The sequence below is a fragment of the Crocodylus siamensis genome, chromosome 2 (genome assembly GCF_052110815.1).
Source record: "Crocodylus siamensis isolate JL-2025a chromosome 2, ASM5211081v1, whole genome shotgun sequence".
In the NCBI taxonomy this organism is placed as follows: domain Eukaryota; kingdom Metazoa; phylum Chordata; order Crocodylia; family Crocodylidae; genus Crocodylus; species Crocodylus siamensis.
Window position 1 is genome coordinate 19,966,589 of NC_143396.1, and position 19,985 is coordinate 19,986,573.

General features: G+C 42.5%; 1 protein-coding gene across 2 annotated transcripts in view; it reads left to right on the top strand.

The window, feature by feature from the left end:
* The window catches only part of GRK4 (G protein-coupled receptor kinase 4), a 91,229-nt gene extending 73,211 nt beyond the window's left edge, over nucleotides 1-18,018 (top strand). The window contains exons 11-16 of one of the 2 annotated variants that reach the window (XM_090035476.1): nucleotides 334-423; nucleotides 1,024-1,232; nucleotides 2,149-2,286; nucleotides 3,038-3,175; nucleotides 9,504-9,635; nucleotides 12,258-18,018. In XM_090035476.1, coding sequence (XP_089891602.1) covers nucleotides 334-423; nucleotides 1,024-1,232; nucleotides 2,149-2,286; nucleotides 3,038-3,175; nucleotides 9,504-9,635; nucleotides 12,258-12,311 — 761 coding nt within the window. In that variant the 3' untranslated portion in view covers nucleotides 12,312-18,018. Of the gene's footprint in view, nucleotides 1-333; nucleotides 424-1,023; nucleotides 1,233-2,148; nucleotides 2,295-3,037; nucleotides 3,176-9,503; nucleotides 9,636-12,257 lie in introns of those variants that run through there. The other variant, XR_016440675.1, reaches the window with a different exon arrangement.
* The last annotated feature ends 1,967 nt before the right edge of the window (nucleotides 18,019-19,985 follow it).

Sequence of the window (19,985 nt, forward strand, 5' to 3'; positions counted from 1 at the left end):
TGAAAGATATAAATATGCAACACTAACCTGTTATTTCTGAAGCTGCTAAATCTGTGAAGGGGTTGAAATGGAAATGTGTCACTGACTAAGGTTCACCTTCATAGCAGAATATTCTGCTGTAAACTGAGCCACAGGTTTCCCATCATCTCAAATGCAAATCATTCTCTGTGCAATGTCTTGCTTCTCTCTAACACAGAGAAAGGGAGGAAAACAACTCGTAGTGTGTTTTGGTAAAATTAAAAAATTGTAGTAAATCTTGAAATTCAGTATTTTTAAAAGTGAATGTACTTGTATTCCTTGCTGAATTTGTGTTATTCATTTTAATTGAAACAGGACACATCAGAATTTCAGACCTTGGATTAGCAGTACAGATCCCAGAAGGAGAAACAGTCAAAGGGCGAGTTGGAACTGTTGGATACATGGGTATGTAAAATGCATTCAGCTAAGTAGTACCATATCAGTGAGCTACGTTATATTTGAAGAAGTATGGAAGACTATATCATACAGAGCTATGTTGTTTCCAACTTGATTGTAGAGCATAAAGAAAAGATCCAGTATGTGGGAAGATGTTAATAAAATAACTTTTCCGATAAATTTACTAAATTCAATTTAAATTTACCTTTATAATTTAATCATTCTGGGTAAAATGTTCAAAATCTTCTCACTTCCCCTGAGGTTCACTGAGACTTAAGGTAGAAGTGCAGAAGTCAGTGGCTAGTTAGGCACTTTTGAATATTTTTATCCTCGATTTTAAAAAGAAAGGCGGGGAGGGAAGGTAATTAAGGATAATGCTGATCTAGGGAAAAAGGCAATTGGGACTCACTAGTGGGGACTATAAAGAGCAAAAGAGTCCTCAGTCAAGGGACAAATGCTTCCTCTGAGCATAATCTTTGAGTTTAAAGGGTATCCCATACTTTTTACTATACCATCTGTTCAGATAAACTGCAACTGTAATTTAGATTTGTTTTACAGTTCAAAAACAATATATCTGAATCTTTTTTTTTTTTTTCATTCTTCTCATAGCTCCAGAAGTCATCAACAATCAAAGCTATACATTTAGTCCTGATTGGTGGGGTCTCGGCTGCCTAATTTATGAAATGATTGAAGGACAATCTCCATTCAGGAAGCGCAAGGAAAAAATCAAACGGGAAGAGATAGAACGAAGAGTAAAGGAAGAGCAGGAGGTGTATTCAGACAAGTTTTCAGAGGATGCAAAATCTATCTGCAGGATGGTGGGTGAAGAGACATAGAGGTTTGGAAATTAAATTTCTAACACTTTTTAAAAAAACTGACATTTTAAATTTTAGTCTTTTTTTTTTCCCCTCAGAAGTATTTCAGAAGTCAAGTGACCTGGCTCTAGATGGCTGATGTAGGTGTCTTTCTGATTCCAACAAATTTATTATAAAAATAATTCTATGCTGTTGTCAAATTTAAGAATTTAGAACTCTGAAAAAAGTATTTGTGCATTGTCTGGTGAGGAATAGTGTACTTTGCAAGAGGAGTTATTTGTATACTCAAGCTAGAGTACATATAATATGTGCTAAATGCATGGAGCATGGTTAAGCCTATTCAATTCAAAATCCTGAAATTTAATATGGAAAGGAAATAGAACTTCTCATGTGCAAGAAATAGTCAATGCAGGGTTAAAAAATTAAGTTTCTGATTGTTTGAAATAAAATCTGCTTAAATTTGGTAACACAGACCTACACAGCAGCAGAAGGAAACTTTACCAAAAAATATTTTTCCATTATTCTATTGTCATTTATCTGCAAAATCACCTATGCTAGAGTTAGTTGATCTGTATTTAATGGAAGTCAGTGTTATGAAGTTCATAAAGATAAGCATATACTTTATGATTTGCCACATTAAATATCTTTGGTAAAAGATTCAGTTACTAAAATCTATTGTGTTCTGTTTTTATATGTGCTTTATAATTAAATTCATGAAATTATTTCTACGCTTTGAAACGGCTCTTGTAGGCTAGATTTCCTGTTCATTTTGCTTACAGCATTAAATTTCACGTTTCAAAGGCAAAAGAGCCAAGTCAGCTTCATACTTTTTCTCTTGAAATGTTTTGTAAGAATAGACTTTTATTTTGGCACTTTATAAAATAAAAACTTCAGAGACATTGTTCCTGTTTCTGTGCAGTTACTTACCAAGGATCCAAAGCAAAGATTGGGCTGTGGTGTCGATGGAGCTGCTTCTGTAAAACAGCATCCCATTTTCAATGATATTAACTTCAAGAGACTGGAAGCAAACATGTTAGATCCTCCTTTTTTGCCAGATGTAAGTAGGTGAGACACACTTGTCTGGTATTGAAACAAGACTTGACATGCACCCCTACACATCAAATGATCAGCACCCATTGGAATATGAGAAGGGTATAGCAGATGGATTTTATCTTCAAACATGTGCAAACAGGGAGGGAGCAATATTTGTAGTTAACTGACCTCTAAATATTGTTAGTTAAGACTTGGAGATGGTGAGGAACTCCAGAGAGGCATAATAAAACAAGGTAAATGGGCACCACAATGCAAATACAAGTTAAGTGTTGGTTAATTATGATATTCGGCTGCTGTGATGGTACTTCATCCCTAGATCTTAAAATAATTTGCAAAGGAGATACTGCTTCAAGGGGCTAAAAGGTTGACTTCTCAGCTCTTCCAGTCACTGCTTTTTGTGTCTAAAGCAGCACTGGAATGGGGGTGATGGGGAGGAACAGCAAGAATCAACAGCTACAGTCTCAGAAGTAGGGAAGGGAGCAAGCTGTGCTTTGTTTTCTCTCAGGGCTCCCTTTGGTCCCAGGGGCTGTGAATTTTGCTGCTCTTAACTGGCTGCATGCAACCCATAAGATGTTCTTTTTATGACCCTCTACAGGTTTCACAGCTCCATCTGGGCAATAATAATCTAATACAGGCAGTTTAGTGGCATCCTTTTTTGAAATTCAGATAACAATTAGTGATATACAACAACAGGAGCCTGAGAAATGCTTATTCTTTTCCAAAACTAAAAAAACCCTTCTTATTTCATATTGCAGCCACGTGCAGTGTATTGTAAGGATGTCTTGGATATAGAACAGTTCTCCACAGTAAAAGGAGTGAACCTGGATACTGCAGATGATGACTTCTATTCCAGATTTGTTACTGGTTGTGTTTCAATCCCTTGGCAAAATGAGGTACTGTACATTCAGCAAATTTTGTTAGTGCAACAATAACAAAGATTGAAAAAAATGCATCATTCTTTGACTATGCTCTAAACTTTCTTAATGAATTTTTATGATGTCGTTGTTGTCTTTTTCTTTTAACATTCCCAGATAAGGGTCAAATTAAGAAACTAACAAGAACCCATGGGCCACACTTAATTCACATAAATGAAACAGATGGAAGCTTCATCACCTTCTGTTGTGCCAGATGCAGCCCACAGAACAGTAGCACTCACTAGTTAATACTAACATGTTTCTTTTTTTGTCTCATCTTGGACAGATAAATCTAGCATTGCCTTTCAAAAGCAGGAGGACCTTACAAAATGCTGTTCAAATAGGGAGGTTGGGTGGGCAAGATGCATTCAGTGCTTACCGTCATGCTTTTCTCAGAAAACTATGCAGCCATGGTCTACAGTGCCAGAGCTGTGGATTGTCCTTGCTAAAAGATTCGGAACAAGAGATGTTGCTTAACATCCCTTGTTAAATCAAATCCAACCAGCTACTGTTTCCTAAACATTGGAAACGCATTACTTAATAACTGGTTTAGGACACTGCATAGACTTTGTTCTTTCTATTGATGTTATAGGCAACCTGGGTTGATTGCAGTTAATGAAACTGCATGCCCAGGGTTCCCTTTTCTAGGCCAAGTTCTCTGAAGATAGAAGAGCTGAAGGTCAAATTATCTATATTTACACATCCTCCATGGATAAAATCCAGTTGCAGTTGAGAGAGCTGCTACTTAATGCAGTATGGGCAGTGGAAATTCAGCAGAAAATCGACACGTATGATACTCAGTGATCATCTTCATGACCATGTCTGCATTATTCCCTATTCACACAGGTGTTTCATGGTCATATCAAAAGTTTTAAAAGTGAGAGACACTAATTCAAATGTTCTTACTTTATATTTCAAGTAAGAATCATAGAAAACTGGTTGGAGATGCAACTTCCATACATCTTTAATACATGGCTACTTTTAAGCTTTTAGCCATCTTAGCCATGTCCAGATGAGTGCAGCTGTGCAGTATGTGGCACTGCAAACAAACATCTGCAGTGCCACATACTGCACATTTAAATGTTCTCTGTGCTGCAACGGCATGCTGCCCATGCATGTGCTGCTTTGCTTTTAATTTCCATGGATTTTTTTGCCCCCTGGATATCGAGGGGGCAAAAAACCCTGTGGAAAAAGACAACCAAGCAGCGCACACAAGGGAAGCTTGCACTGCTCAAAAGGGGAGCTGGGTTGCTGAGAGCCATGATTTGGCTGCTGGCTAGGCTCTGCACAGCAGAATTGCAATTGCTGCAGCCCCAGGAAGACCCCGGGACCCCAGGTAAGGCTGCTGGGGCCAGTCCAGTGCTGGCCCCAGCCTTCCCTATCAAGGTTCCCTCTAAGCTGCACATGTGTGCAACTGGGCACAATAAAAAATCCTTCCGTGCACTAACTTTTTAATGCTGTGCACCTGTCTGGAGAGGAGCAGGGCTGCGGCTTCCTGGAAGCTTTAGGTGCTGCCCCCAGAGCACAGCTCGGGGCAGAGGCACAGGGGCCGGCATGAGACTCTTGCCGGCAGTAAGTTACTTCAGCTGTGCAGGGGGCCACTCCGCTCAGCTCCACTTCTCACTGCACCAGCATCCCCATGGGGAGGGAGAGAGCAATGTGGGGCAGGCAGCGGCTCCTCCCCGAGGCGAGGTGGGAGCGACTATTGGGGCTGGGGCTGGGGCTGGGGCAGAGCCAGGTACCACACAGGCTCCCCTGGCTCCAGGGAACTGCTCTGCTCCCCAGCCCCTTCAGGCGAGCTTTGCCCCAAGCCTCGACGCCATGTGCCTCTTCGCTGCCTGGTCTGCCCAGTGGCAGGATGCACATGGCGCCATGCCATTCTCAAAGGCTGCAGCAAGGGAATGTAGAAGTAAGTGCAGAGACTGATGCAGTGGGGCAGTTGAGCACAGGAGATTTCATGGTTGTACCATTTATATGACTGAGGAGCATTGGACTTTATGGCAGGGCTTTAGGGAGACCCTCAAAGAGTCCAGATGCATGGAGATGGGGGAGTCACAGTGTTGCCCTGTGGGGTCAGGCCAGCTCTCAGGATCTCAATATCGTGCTATTAGATAGGAGGGAGTAGTGTACAATTGCACATATACAAACACACAAATCAGTTGATCAATTAGGTGCATACACACACACACTAGGTGCGTACACCCATACATTACCAACTCAGACACACACACACGCATCCAAAATTACCAACCTAGGCACATACACACCTAGTACCAATTCAAGCTCATACACAGTATACACACCAAAAGTTAGACAAAAATTAGCTGCCAATACCCGCGCACCCATTACACATACACGAATCACTAATTCATATATCACACACACAATGATATATAGAGAGAGTGATTCACCAGTTCACACACACACCACCCACCTACATATGCAAGCAGGTGAGTTCCTAACTTGGATGGTACAGTATGTATGTATGTGTGTGTTTGGGGTACTTGGGATACCTGGGGGAAGGTTAAGGTGACAGAAAAAGTGTAAGGAGTGAAAGGTGCCAGAACTGGGATTAGAAGCGAGAAACTGGCTGAGGAACTGAGGCTTGGGGTTATTTAAGGTCAAGTGGCCCCAGGGTTACTCAAGGTCATTGGTGCAAGGGAAAAAGCCCAGTGGCAAAGAGAGAGAGGCAGACATCTGGGAGCTTGGGGCTGGAAACTGGGAAGCTGGGAGGTTAGGGGGCAGATAAGTGGTGGCAAGGAGGAAACAGTCAGGAAACAGACAAAAACCCAACTCGGGGTTTCAAAATAAAACAGGTTTATTTAACAGACAACACACTACACGGCCTCATGAAGTTATTGGTTCACACACACACACACACACACACACACTGGCAGCAGGAGAAAGACTCAGTAGATGGGTTAGAGCCCAGGTAGGGAAGAGAAACAGAGTCCAAGTCCTTGGTTGAAGACAGGGTGGGGGTGATAGCTACCTGTCCAGGATGGAAAGGGGCCTTTGTCCACCAGCTGCTGTCCAGAGGGGGTTGCCGGCAGGGCCTCTGGGTGGATAGGTGGTGTGGCATGGTGCTGGTCCAGATTTCGTAGACATTAGGGCTGGAAGGGACCTCGAAAGATCATCGAGTCCAGCCCCACACCCAAAGGTCAGGAAGTCAGCTAGGGTCATAGGATCCCAGCAAGATAAGCATCCAATTTGCTCTTGAAGGTGTTCAGTGTAGGTGCTTGAACCACCTCCGATGGCAGGCTGTTCCAGACCTTGGGGGCTCAGACAGTAAAGAAATTCTTCCTTATGTCCAGCAACCTCATCATCCCTTGGGGTGCTCTGGTGAACAGATGTTCCCCCAGATCCTGGTGGTCGCCCCTGATAAACTTGTAGGTGGCCATCAGATCACCCCTGAGCCTGCGCTTTTCCAGGCTAAAGAGCCCCATGGCTCTCAGCCTGTAGTCATAAATTCTGTTTTCCTGAACTCTGATCACGCGCGTGGCTCTTCTCTGGACTCTCTCAAGCTTCTCCACATCCTCTTTGAATTGTGGAGCCCAAAACTGGATGCAGTACTCCAGCTGCGGCCTCACCAAGGCTGAGTACAAGGGGAGAATGACATCCCGGGATTTGCTTGAGAAGCATCTATGGATGCAAGCCAGCATTTTGGTCACTTTACTAGCCGCAGCATCGCATTGGAGGCTCATGTTCATCTTGTGGTCAATGGTGACCCCCAAGTCTCTTTCTTCCATAGTGCTATCTAGCATAGCACTGTTGAGCCTATAAGGATGCTGCAGGTTTTTCTTCCCAAGGTGGAGAACCTTGCATTTTTCAGTGTTGAACACCATCAGGTGCTTGTCTGCCTATTTGCTGAGCCTGTCCAGATCAGCCTGGATCACCCGCCTGTCTTCTGGCGTGGATGCTTTGCCCCAAATTTCGGTGTCATTGGCGAGCTTGGCCAGTCCATTCCTGACTCCAATGTCCACATCATTAATGTTGAACAATATGGGTCCAAGAACAGAGCCTTGGGGGACCCCACTGATCACAGGACACCATGATGAGTGACTGCCATCAATTACTACCTTCTGGGTCTGACCACAGAGCCAATTTCCCATCCAGCAGATCATGGTGGACTCAAGGCCACAATTGGCCAGTTTCTCCAAGAGGTGATCATGGGATACCAGATGGAAGGCTTTTTTGAAGTCAAGATATATGACATTGATCTCTTCTCCCTTGTCCAGGTGATCGGTCACCTGGTCATAGAAGGAAATGAGATTGGTCAAGCAAGACCTACCCACAACAAACCTGTGCTGGCTATCCCTTAGGATGTTGGCATCGGCCAGTCCATTAAGGACTTTAATAAACTTTTCTAAGACCTTCCCTGGGATAGAAGTCAGGCTGATGGGTCTATAGTTAGCCAGATCCACTTTCTTGAAGATAGATACCACAATGGCCTTCTTCCAGTCTTTGGGCACTACACCAGAGCGCCAGGAGTTTTCAAAGATCTGTGCCAGGGGCTGGGCTATGATGCTTGCCAGCTCCTTGAGTACCCTGGGGTGTAGATTGTCAGGGCCAGCTGACTTGAAGATGGAGAGGGCGTCCCAACGAGTCAGTCTTCACTACACCCTTTTATGAGGCAGACTACCTCTGATCTCCTATGGGGAGGGCCTGTCCAGGCAATGTCAGTCTTGTTCCAGGTGTTCTTAATGAGCATGTGCAGCCTTAGCACAATGGTGGGTTGCCTCATCTTTTATTTCTTGAATGCTGAGGGTGGGTCCAATGGCTGGGTCGTTAGTCTAGGTATTGGTTTTGATGGTTCGGTTATTCAGAGGGAGCTATTTTTAGACCTCCTGCCCTTGTCCCTCAAGCACCCTCTTTCATCCCCATTCATTCAGGAACCAAGTTACATAGGAGGGGTAGGTGTGAGTCATAGGTTACAACACACTTGCACACCAGGGCATAGGGGCAAGATGGAGACTTGACAGACAATATGGAAACTTGACATGACTTATGCTAACTTACATATGTAGGCCTAAATCATAGAGTATCAGTAAAATAATAATATAGAACAGTAAAAATCAATATAAACATAATCATTATACAATATAAAGAAGGAGAAAAAACCAAACAAATACAAATTGCTACCAAAATAAAATGCTGAAGCTTATCCTATGTCTTAGCTCACTTATACTTACCTATAAGGAATAGAGAGGGAGAGGAAAAAGTCCTAAATGGTTGGGGGAGGGGAGGGAATGCATTTTAATATTTAAAAAAAAAAAAAAAAAAGGAAAAACGGGTTTGCTAGAACAGCAGGAGTGTAACAGAGGTGCAGTATGCAAATTTAAGGCAAAGTTTCTGTGGCAAGCCTGCTAGGATGGGAACAGGTGTGACCCTGAATTTCCCAAGTACGTGCTTGAGGCCTGCCCTTCCTTCAGGATTTCAGGGAGAGCTGGGCACCAAGGTAAACCATTTGCCCAAGGGGCAGAAACTTAGAAGTTTAACAAGCTCATTTATCTTCCCATCAGGGGCCACCCACGTGCCCTCACTTGGCTGTCTGGCACCCATCAGGAGGGGCCTGGATCCTTCCCGGGGATGACTTGTGGTCATTGGCCTTACAGTTGAATCCAAGTGTAATAATTGGTTTTTGGTTTATTTCTTTAAGTTAAAGAAATAATCATCGTTTGTTATACTGTGGGGTGGACCAAAGCAGCGCATGCCAAAAGGGAGACATGAGACCAATTTGGGAATGGACTGATGTGGCATGCTCACAGACTGAAGCGGCGCAATCACAGATCACTACACCTTAGAGGGAACATTGTTCCCTACTCAATCTAGAGTAACTTGTGCATCAAAGCATGCATGGCACAGGGGTTCCCCAGGGGCAAGTAGTGGTGGTGCAAGGTGCACTGCTGCCGCTTGTCCTCAGGAAACCAAACATCCACGTTTGTCTGGACGCAACCCTTGATAGAAAATCACTGGATCTATGCCACAGGGAGAATGACTGGACAGAAGGCTTCTCAAGCCAGTCTCTGGCTCCAGTGGTAGAATGTTTTGTAGCTGGATATAGAATAAAGAACAAAGTACCTTTTTAGAATAAAGTACCTTTAGATTGCATAAGATGGTCAGAGCTACTTCTGTGCTCTCTCTGGTATTAACCTGCACAGGCTGTAAATTAGATGAAACAAAAAAATTAATCACTTTGAGTCATTTGCCAGGATCCTACAGACCATAGCTTGTATCAAAAAGCACCTTGTTTTGGAGGCTTCATGTGACTGACTTTTCATTTGCATCACCTTATTTTTCCATGTAGATGATTGAAACAGAATGTTTTGAAGATATCAATGCATATGAAATGGATAGCACCTTGACACCAGATGTGGACATGAGCAAACATACTCCTAGACCAAAGAAAGGCTTCTTTCACAGACTGTTCAGAAGAATGGTAGGAGGGCTTCCTGTGCATTTTGTGGGAAACAACATACAAAGTAATAATTAAAAAGCAAAGTCACAAGGGAAGACCAACCTTGCTATATCTGTCAAGTGGCAGACTCAACACTTTTATAGTTTATCTTAAAATGGAGATGTAATGCATTGTAAAAGTGTATTAGATTAGAACAGGGGTGGGCACGATACGACTCCCAGCTGGATCTGGTCCACCAACTGATTATATCTGCCCCACAGGTCAGCGGCTGCAAAGTCACAGGATCCGGCCCATAGGAGCTGGTGGTTCCAGCTGCTGCATTGTGCTGGGTAGGCAAGCACGTCCCAGCCCCATCCCAACTCCATCCACAGTTTACACCAGCTCTGGCCCACACCCTTGAAGCAATGCTGGGTGCATGCTGGTATAGCTGTGGATGGTGTCTACAGGTTCCTGCCAAGTATCAGGATGACTGCCTTGGACCACAGCTGACATGGATGCAGTAGCATCACCTGCGGACCTGGGAGGATGCCCTGATCCCTAGGGTGAACCAGCTACCTGCATCCACAGCTGATACCAGCACCTGCCTGGTGCTGCCCCCAGTGCATGAGCCAGGAGCGAGTGTAAGCTTCTGGGCCATTCTGTAGGTGCAGAACGGTTAGGGGGAGAAAGGAGGAGGCAGATAGAGAAAGGCAGCCCTGCCAATGATGAGCAGCAGTGGCTGGTGCCGTGTGCCAGACAAAAGAGGACCCAGCAGCAAGCACGCTTGCCACTTCCATGGCCCATACCATGGCTGCCCTGTAGCTCCTCCCTGCTGCCACTACCCCACACCACCTTCAGGTCACCCTGGGCCTGGAGGGTGGCAGCAGCAGGGAGAAACTGCAGGGCAACCCCAGCATGGGCTCCAGGCAGCTGTAGCCAGAAGGATCCTGGAAGTGGTGAGCGTGCCCACTGCTGGGTCCTGCTTTTACCCAGTGCCCAGCACCAGCCACTACTGCTCATCATGGGCAGCGCCACCTCTGTCTCCCCCTTCCTCCCTCTCCTGTCCCCTGCAACCATCCTGTACCTATAGCACAGCCCTGCAGCTTACGCCTGTGTGCTGGAAGCAGCGCTGGGTGGGTACCAGCGTCACCTGTGGATGCAGGCAGCAGCTTCTCCCTGGGGTTGGGGTATCTGCCTGAGCCCCTCCTAAGAGTAGAAGGATGGGCCTGAGGTTGAAGCTGGTGCCCACAACCATACCAGCTGCTCCTCTTCCCCCGCCCACAACCCCATCCCACATAGGTTTGGTGAGCAGTTATGGGGGCAATGGAGGAGGAGATGGACTGATATGGCCTGTGACAGCTCCCCAAAACTCCCTATGTGGCCTTCAGGCCCAAATAATTGCCCGCCCCTGGATTAGAAGGAGATACCTGAAATGACTTAATGCATAGAGGCTTTTAAGAAATTTTTAAAGGTATTTTATAGATGGAGCTGACAGGGTTTTTTTTCCAGTCATTTTAGGATATGTACTGTATTTCCTAAAGAAACGGATTGAGTTCATTTTCCAAATCTAGCATTCAATAAATATTTAATATATCTTAAAAACAATTGATCGTTAAAAACTATAAGGAGGGCATATTTTTGGTTTAAATTCTGCTTTTTGTTGTTACTCAACTTGTATGAAAGATGTAAAAGGGGTAGTATTAATCATTCAAAAAATAATGCACTGTCAAAATATTTCAAACACAAAGCCAGAGTATATATACGGTAAGGCACCATCTTCAGGCATGTCCCTGAATACAAAACACACCTTGTTTTGGAAATGCAGAAAGATGAAAGAAAAAAGAAAGAAGAACAAAAAAAAAGATGTTTTCAGTTATGGCTGCATAGAACAGACACAGAGCTTCAACTCACTCACCCTTCCCTTTCCTGCTTAACTAAAGCTGAAACCCTAGTTGTTGCTGAAGACTGGTTTCCATAGTTGTATCTATGATTTGAATCTCTCACCTGTGTGCTGTGGAGCAGGAATCAAAGCAGGGTGCTTCTGTCCTAATCAGAAAATCATCTTCCCCAGTTAATATATGCACCCCGATTTTACATGGACTGATTTTATGGGAAAAGGTACATGCTGTAGTTGAGGAACTATGGTGATATTTTTATTACTGAGTCAACCCAGTATCTTGCTGATCAAACATGTACAGAACACATAACAAAATACCAAAAATTTCAGCTTGCACTCCTGAATTCATTCGGTGAATGGATAATAATGAATTGGCAAATACACCAATAGTTTGTATGGCTGAAATCAATATTTGAGTCTTTTGCCACAACTCTGCTTCACACACTTGGGTCATCATAATTTTGATTTTGTCCTAAGAACTGTTTTTTACATTGATAAGCAGTCTCTTCAAATATGACTGGAGGTCCTTCAATCATTATTTTTTATTAATGTAATTTATATAATTTTCAAGTGAACTCAGAAATGGAAGTCAAGAACCTAAGATGCAGTTTTTAAAAAGTCTGAACTTTGACTCGTGGAAGACTTTATTTTCCTTTTGATATTTCTAAATTAGTTTATGTAGTAGAAAAGCTATATTCTTAAACAAAAAAAAAGTCACCAGCTATTGTTTAACTAAATGAAGTCATTTTGTCTGGTCTGTTCCTCAGGTCTGCTTTAAATCGAGTTACAGTGATAATGAAGAGGAGTCCTCTAGACTTTGAATTAACTTTACTATCACCAAAAAACAAAGGATGACTGAGCTTCAAATGTTTTATATCTCTGTAGCAGAGTATATTATAACTTTTATAAAAATTAGCTATGTTTTTGTACATTTGTACTTCAGTTAAGATGTATATTTTCCCAATTTTTTTTATTGTACAGAAACCCATGAGTACCACTTAAAACTGTGTGTGCATGTGTAAAATAATTACATTTGTAATTCTAATGAGTCTAAAAATATTGAAAGGGTTTTTAGAGCACAGCTAATATCTGTGCCTAGAGATATTTGGTTTTCTTCCTAACAACTCAACTTGGAGGCTCTGCTTCTTATTCAGAGGAGCTGTGAGGGATATTCTTAACAGTACAGTTTTGTATTGATTTAGCCAAATATTTCTGGTGTTAAAAGCACTTCAATACTATTGGATTTCAGGTTGCAATCTAATGTATTTCTTAAATAATTTAAAACGAAACCATTAGGAAAAGAAGGAATGAATTTAGTACACTGTGACCAGTTGATGTAAAGTTTTTTTTTAATATGTTTTTGTTTCCAGTGTGTTTCAAAATGTATGTTTTATATACTGTGCGTTCTGAAGATTTGCCTTGATCTTGCAACAATCTTCATCTTGCTAAATATTGATTGAAGGGGATAACAATGGCTTTCTCAGAAACTATTTATATACCCTGTCCCCCACATGCCTTATAAGAAAGATTAAGGTTATTAATCTTTCTGTAGTGTTGGGATCATTTCCTTTCTGTTCATATATTTGAAGCAAGACCTGAGCATAAGAGAGGACTTCCAGGTTTGGGTTCTTCTTTTTTTCTTTTTGAAGTGGTAATTTATGCTTCTGGTAACTCCTCCTTCCCTTTAGATAAAGCTTACAAATAAGGTTCTTGTCTACATTGCAAGTAAAGCCATGCTCCTATACAACTCAACTGTGTTTCAAATACTTCATACTTTATTACTATAATTACTATAAAAGCAAGCGTGCATAATGTTGTGTTTTTCCCTTCTCCCCGTTCTTAACTAAGACTATGCTATCATCCCCATGATGTAGGCTGTGTAGTCTATAATGTGGTATACTGTGCATGAACTGTAAAAGGGATAGGATTTAACTTTACTACACAATACTTCACTACTTATTTCCATTGTAGTTTCTTATATTTGATCACTGAGTTGATGATCACCTCTGAGGGAAATCAAAGTGTTTGTGTAATTAATTTTAATCCTGACAATCTTCATGAATTTTCAAACATATCAAGGATGAGTAATTCTCTGAGAATTGGGTACTCCTGGTACTCTTTGTAGGTGGAGCCAGGTACTGTTACTTCTAGATAAGATTTCCTGAAACATCGTGTTAAAAGCCCCTTTTTCAGCTGCTTGTAGCTCATATCCTTTAACCTCTTGGTCCTAGAGCTTTGTGTATCAGATTTCTGTCTGTTTTTGAAAGTTTCAGATAAAACTCAATTGCTTCCTGAAATAGCTGTTTCATTGCAAAGCTCTCCTAGTCTATTCTTTGGATCAAACACTTTAAATTTGATAAGGCCATCCCCTGGAGTCGGATATGCCTCTTGCCATTTTCAGAAAAATGTGCTCAAGCTATTAGTTTTTGAAAAAACTGGTTTGCACATGCACAGTAGAAACTTGCCTGCTTGGTAAATTCCCTGAAGATTGTGCCTCCAGTGAACATGCATCATCCCATCACAGCTACAAACAAACTGGACCACATAAGTGCTATGTGTACAGAGCAGCAGAGCTCGCTTCAACTCTTTTTCTTGAAATTTCTTCTCTTAGCTGGTAGAGGCTGCTTTGTCTTGAGCACAGGCTCTGAGAAAAGGGAGCTCTCCTGTGCTCTCAGTACTCCTTTTTGCTGCCTCCTGGGTAGTACAGAGAAGGGGGAAGAGTGCTCACTAATGCACAGGGAGTAGTTGAAAGATATCTAAAGGGACTGTATTGGATGGGACCAGAGAGAATGGGGTTAGGATGTGGAGCAGAATAAGACAAGGGCAAAGGCCTGGATATAACCTGGAGTTTATAGGGGGCTGGAGGAGGAACTGAAGTTTGTGAGATTTACTTTTTCTGTACTTGATAAATAGTAATTCTCAAATGTGATCACTTTAATTGTGGAAATCCTCAGGCTTATTGTAGTGATATCAAGGTGATATTAACCTTGGACATATGGAATGACAGCTTGGATTTAATGCTTGCTTAGAGCAATTTGCAATTTGGGCAGGAATACTATGGACACAAGCTGAGTGGTTTTGATGACAAAGCCACAAGAAGCAACTGTAACAAAGGAATGGAAACAATATTTATATTTACCATGTACTGTAAGTTATCTATGCTTTAGATCAGTAGTGCTCTACCTTTTTCCTCAGTGGACCACATGGGCAGTGCCAGGTCTGTCTGTGAACCGGATCCAGGCAGTGGTCCTGATCTGGCACCCCTGGTGGACACAGTGTGTACCATCCAGCTGCATAGAGGGTTTGGGGCAGCCTGGCCCAGCAGGGGAGGGGAGCATAGCTTGGACCCAAGGGGGAATGGGGATGTGGCCTAGCCCCAGTCTGGCCCCACAGGAGGGCAAGGGGGCATGGCCTGGCCCCAACCCACTCTGATCCAGATGTATAGGGAGGTGTGGTCCATGGGGGGAAGGGAGCATAGCCTGACTCCAACCAGTTGCGCAGAGCTTGGGGTTTAGGAATTTGGCTGTGGGGAGAGTGGCCATATTAATGGCCACTGCTCCCCCACCACCAAATTTCTTGACTCATGGGGAGCCCCACAGGCAAGATTAAAAGGTTCTGCTGGCCACATTTGGCACATTTGGCCCCTGCTTTCAGTAGAAAAAATATCCAAAACTGCAAAAGGTACTGAGACAACTTCCTGCCTAATAATGTACCACTTCATTTCAGTAGTTCTGGCAGTGGCCCATTGTGGTTAGGAGGTGAATGATAACTTTGCAGTTGAGTATTGTTTACCAAACTCCTTTTGAAAAGATACTGGGCCAAGATTTGTCCTATGAATGTGGAGGTGAGTTCTGTACTGATTTTTCTGTGTGATCTGTGCATATGGTTTTGAGCAAAACGTGACTTCGTATGTAACTAAGTATGAACTATATTGTTTGAAATTAGGATAAATAATACTAAACTACATTCTGCTCCTTTACTTCTGCTATTCAAAAAAAGCTGCAGTTCCTATCAAATGTCTGAGACACGGATGCTCAACCCCCTAGCCTGTGGGCTAGATCTGGCCCCCAGCACAATGTCTGGCCCACAAGGCCCAATCAACATGTATGGGGGGGGGGAAGAGGGGGAGGGTCAGCACAGGGCCCAATCCTGGCATGTGGAGGCAGTGCAGAGTCCCAGGGCCAATTCCAGCAAGTGGGGCCAGGTGGTGCCCTGGAGCCTGATCCCAGGTGAGCAGCAGTGGTAAAGGCCCACAGCCAACTCATGGACCAGCCCTGAACCATTTGGCCCATGGGGCCAAAACCTTGAGCATCACTGGTCTGTGAAGATCCCTGTTCAATCTTGTGTCAACTCTATAGAGCCTATATTTACAGGCAACCTTCCAAAGAAGAAAAGGGCAGTCCTGCCCTGTTTTGAGAAGAAAAGTAAGAGTTTTTTTAACTACCCAGTCAGATGCTTGCTGCTATCACTTCCCACCATACTCTTACCCAGTGACATAGGCGTTCTTAGTTCTCTGTGTAGATCAACACACTCTTACAGTAACTTTGTCCCCAAAGGGAAATGCTGTTCCTACATGAACAAAGAAAAAGTAAGAGTGGTTTGAATCATAACTGTTTCAGCCTTTGCCACCAACTGAATTTTTTGATCAGTTGTCATAAATAGGTGAGTTACATGAACCGTGGAGTAAGGGACTCCCAATCGAGATTTCTGGATTTTCTTCTTAACTTTGCCAGCGTCTTACATTTTACAAATCATTGGCGCAAAATGTGCATGTCATTTACCACAGGGGAGAGCTTAGGTTTATGTAATGATCTTGAGATTACTCTCTGAATGGAAGAAGTCAGATCAGACGTTCTTCCTCTCTCCCTTCTTTCCTCTTCTCTGACCTCCACCCCAACCTGTTAGGGTTTTTTGGTCAAATTGTCCATTTTCATAACTTTCCAAATGAGCTCAAAACAAGTACTGTTCATGTAAACTTTTTGTCTCTACATAGAATATTTTAATGACAAAAAAGGAGTTGGTGGACTGAAAAGTTCTGTTTGCAAGGATGTCCCTTCAGCTTTTTCTATGAAGCTGTAAAGCCAAAGTGATTTTTTTTACAATTTTTTTTGCATAGTGTAGCTCAGAAATAACAGTTGATTTTACTGTAGCTACATCTGTGTAAAGCCAGAGATGAGAGAGAAGATTACAGATTTGTGTGTTATTCATGTGGCTTCAATAATAACAAAAAAGTGACAAAATTCTGGGCCTGATGGCTCTGTTACATTCATTTGATATCAGTGGAGTTACAGAAGTGTGAAATTAGTCCCTCGTACCTTTAGTTCATGTTCTCTTGTGTTGGTATCTGTAAGTTCATTTCTTAAAGTCTGTTTGTTCAGACATCATGACATCATGAATCTGCATATTTAGCTCAAATTGTCAAAGCTGTGAAATTGTCATGTCTCAGGGTGTCTTTTTTCTTTACAGAGTTTTTCTGCTTCCTCGTTGTGTTTACTGTTAATTATTGAAATGGTATTTATGCTTCTATGGTCATCAGATCATAGAGGAGATGGAAGGGGCCTCAAGAGGTCTACTCTGTTTCCCAGCCCCAGAGATGTACATCACCCACACAAATGCCTCCATTTGAAAATGTCAGCACTTAAGAAGAATTCCTGCACCACGCTGTGTTGTCTCAGGGAACACCTGTGGTAGCCATTAGCAAATGGTGACTCTGAAGAATGCATCATGTTTTTCTCAAATCAGTTTTTAAGCATAAGCTAGCCTGCCCTCTTCTTGAATATAAAAGAGGAATATTTTAGTTTCAAAAGGAAAGTTGTCTATTTCGAGAAACCAATCGGAGAATACACAGGAAATTATACTGAAGGTTGACTCTAGCAAGGGGCTATTGTGCCTTCCCAACCCATGTCATTTGTGATGTTTTGTATTCATTAAAAACTTTACATGGTGCAGATACCTTTCCTATTGTGTTACTAATACCATTTAGAAATACTGTTTACATGAGACTGGAAACAGGTCAACTAAAATATTAGATCTTTGTGCTATAGTTTGCACTTATTTTAGTGGTGTTACATGAACTTCAGTATTAAGTGTGCAGCTATATTGAGATGTATGCTAGTTTTCAAAACTAAATTAACTTTCATTTATTAAATAGTTGACCAATAAGCACAATATCTACTTTTAATACAACAGTATGGAGCATTAAACTAAATTACAGTTTTCTGTGACTTGAATTATTCTGGATGCTATTAGTAATGTTATCTCCTCTGAATATTTATACAAAAGTGGGGGGTTTTATATTCCATGTGGTGCCACTTATTTAAGTTTTGAGCATATGTAACTTTCCCATCTTCTCTGTATAATGGTGCCAATGCACCAGAATTCTTGTTCCAAGTATACTCATTTTCATTGTAAAATGCGATCATGTCTTCTAACCACTGAAATGTTCTTAATTTAGCCCTTACTGGTTATTCTATTAAGCGTGTTTTTTCCTGAAATAAAAACAACACACTGCCATGTCCTTAGATTGCATGTGCTGTAGTGGAAAGTTGTTTTATTTAACGTCCTCCATGGGAAGCAGGTTATGGTGAAAGTGTTTTGTTTGTTTTTTAATCAATATTTTTTATGTCAACTCTTTTTAATTAAAAACAAATGTAATTGCATAACATAATTCTTTAGCAAGTTAAGATTCTCAGATAAGGAACAAAGTATGGGAAATATATAATGTACTTGTTTAATTGGTTTCCAAGCTATAGTAGAATTTCAGATTGTTAGTAGGCTTCTTTTGACTAATGACCTTTTATTATATAATAATGTAGCAAAGCCCTGCAGTGTCAGGCACAGTTGCCACAGCCAACAAGGAGTTTTCTCACTTTTATACAGAAAGTCGTAGGGATTAGGGGCATAGGACAACAGACCAAAAGGGAGGGACAAATACAAGTAACTAGATGCTCACTGTATAACAGCATCACTTAAAGGGAAAGCAGTCAGTACCACATTCAGCACATGAAGTTCCTTTCCCCCACCTCTGAAGGTGTCTCTAATAACCAGCCTTTAGTCCAGAGTTGCTCTGTACAGGTTTCAGATGTCTCTGGGATTTGTAGTCCAAAATCACAGCCAGCAGGACTCCACAAGGTTGTTCTCCTTCTGTTACTAATACATATTTATGCGTCATTTGCAATGCACACAATGTATTACATTACACAACACATGCACTACATTACCCACCCCCCCATTTTTTAATTGGATGTGCCCCTGTATCCTACTCAGGTTACATCATGTAGTCACTCAGCCACCTGCAGGTCTTTGTATGACTTACCTGCGAGTTCAGGGATGGGAGCCCCAGCTGCTTCTAGAACCCCTGACCTGGTTCTAGTGGCTGTTCGGTACTCTGTTGCACCCACTTCACTTTGGTATCATCATTCCTGCCAGAGCCCAGGTCCTACCTGACACTTCCTGGTCTAGAAGCAGCCTCTGGCAGCACACCATTGGGCTTAATAATAGGGGCTGTATTGGTGGATGTTCAATTATGAAGCCCCTAGTAGCATGTTGGTTGTTGATGAAAAGGCCTCTTTACCTCCCTTGGGGGGCCAGGATCTCTGTTGCATGAGCACACATAGGGTTTTATCCAATTATAGTGTATTGTTAACATTTGATTTGGGCCTGCTCACCAGCTCGTATAGCGCCTCAGACAATTCCTTGATGACTGTATAGAGGACACTGAACTTCTGGCAGAGCTTCTGGCACTGACCCTATCTCCTAGTTTGGTTCCACACTCACCCCAGCTCCCCTGGCTCATGCACTGGTCCAGGGACCCTAAGGTCATAGTGCTCTTTCTGCCTATGTGTAGTTGAAGCCTGATGCGTCTTGGATAACCTGTCACTTTTGTAACATATTCAGACAGATTGTTAAATTCTTCCAATACATTTATTCCAGAGACGGTATCGACAGGTAGACAAATCTGCCCAAACAACACCATGTATGGTGTAAACCCCATAAATGACTGCATGCTGCTCCGGTAAGCTATCATGACATATGGGAGCACCCACATCCCATGTCTGGTTGCCTTGAATCAGGGATGATATTAAGCCAGCTAGAGTATGGTTGATCCACTCCACTAGTCTATCGGATTGGGGGGTGATAGGGTATTATGCAGGTTTTATTAATTTCCAAAAGCTCATGTGTGATGGAATAGTTGTGATTCAAAATTTCTCCCTTAGTGTGAAGCAATTGAAGTGTACCATGGTAGCACACGCATCTCTCACAGAAATCTTCACCACTGTCTGTGCTTCCTGATTAGGGAAAGGATAGGCTTCCACTCAATTTGAGAAATAGGCAGTACTGAGACACTTAAGGTAATGGGTGTCTATGTAGGGTAGTGGGTAGGGAGCTCAGGATATCCATGGCTATTCTCTCCAGTGGTTGTAGAGATTGCATGGAGACCATGAGGGGCCTGGGATTGCTCCTCATCCCTTTTCATGCACCGCACACCTTACGTG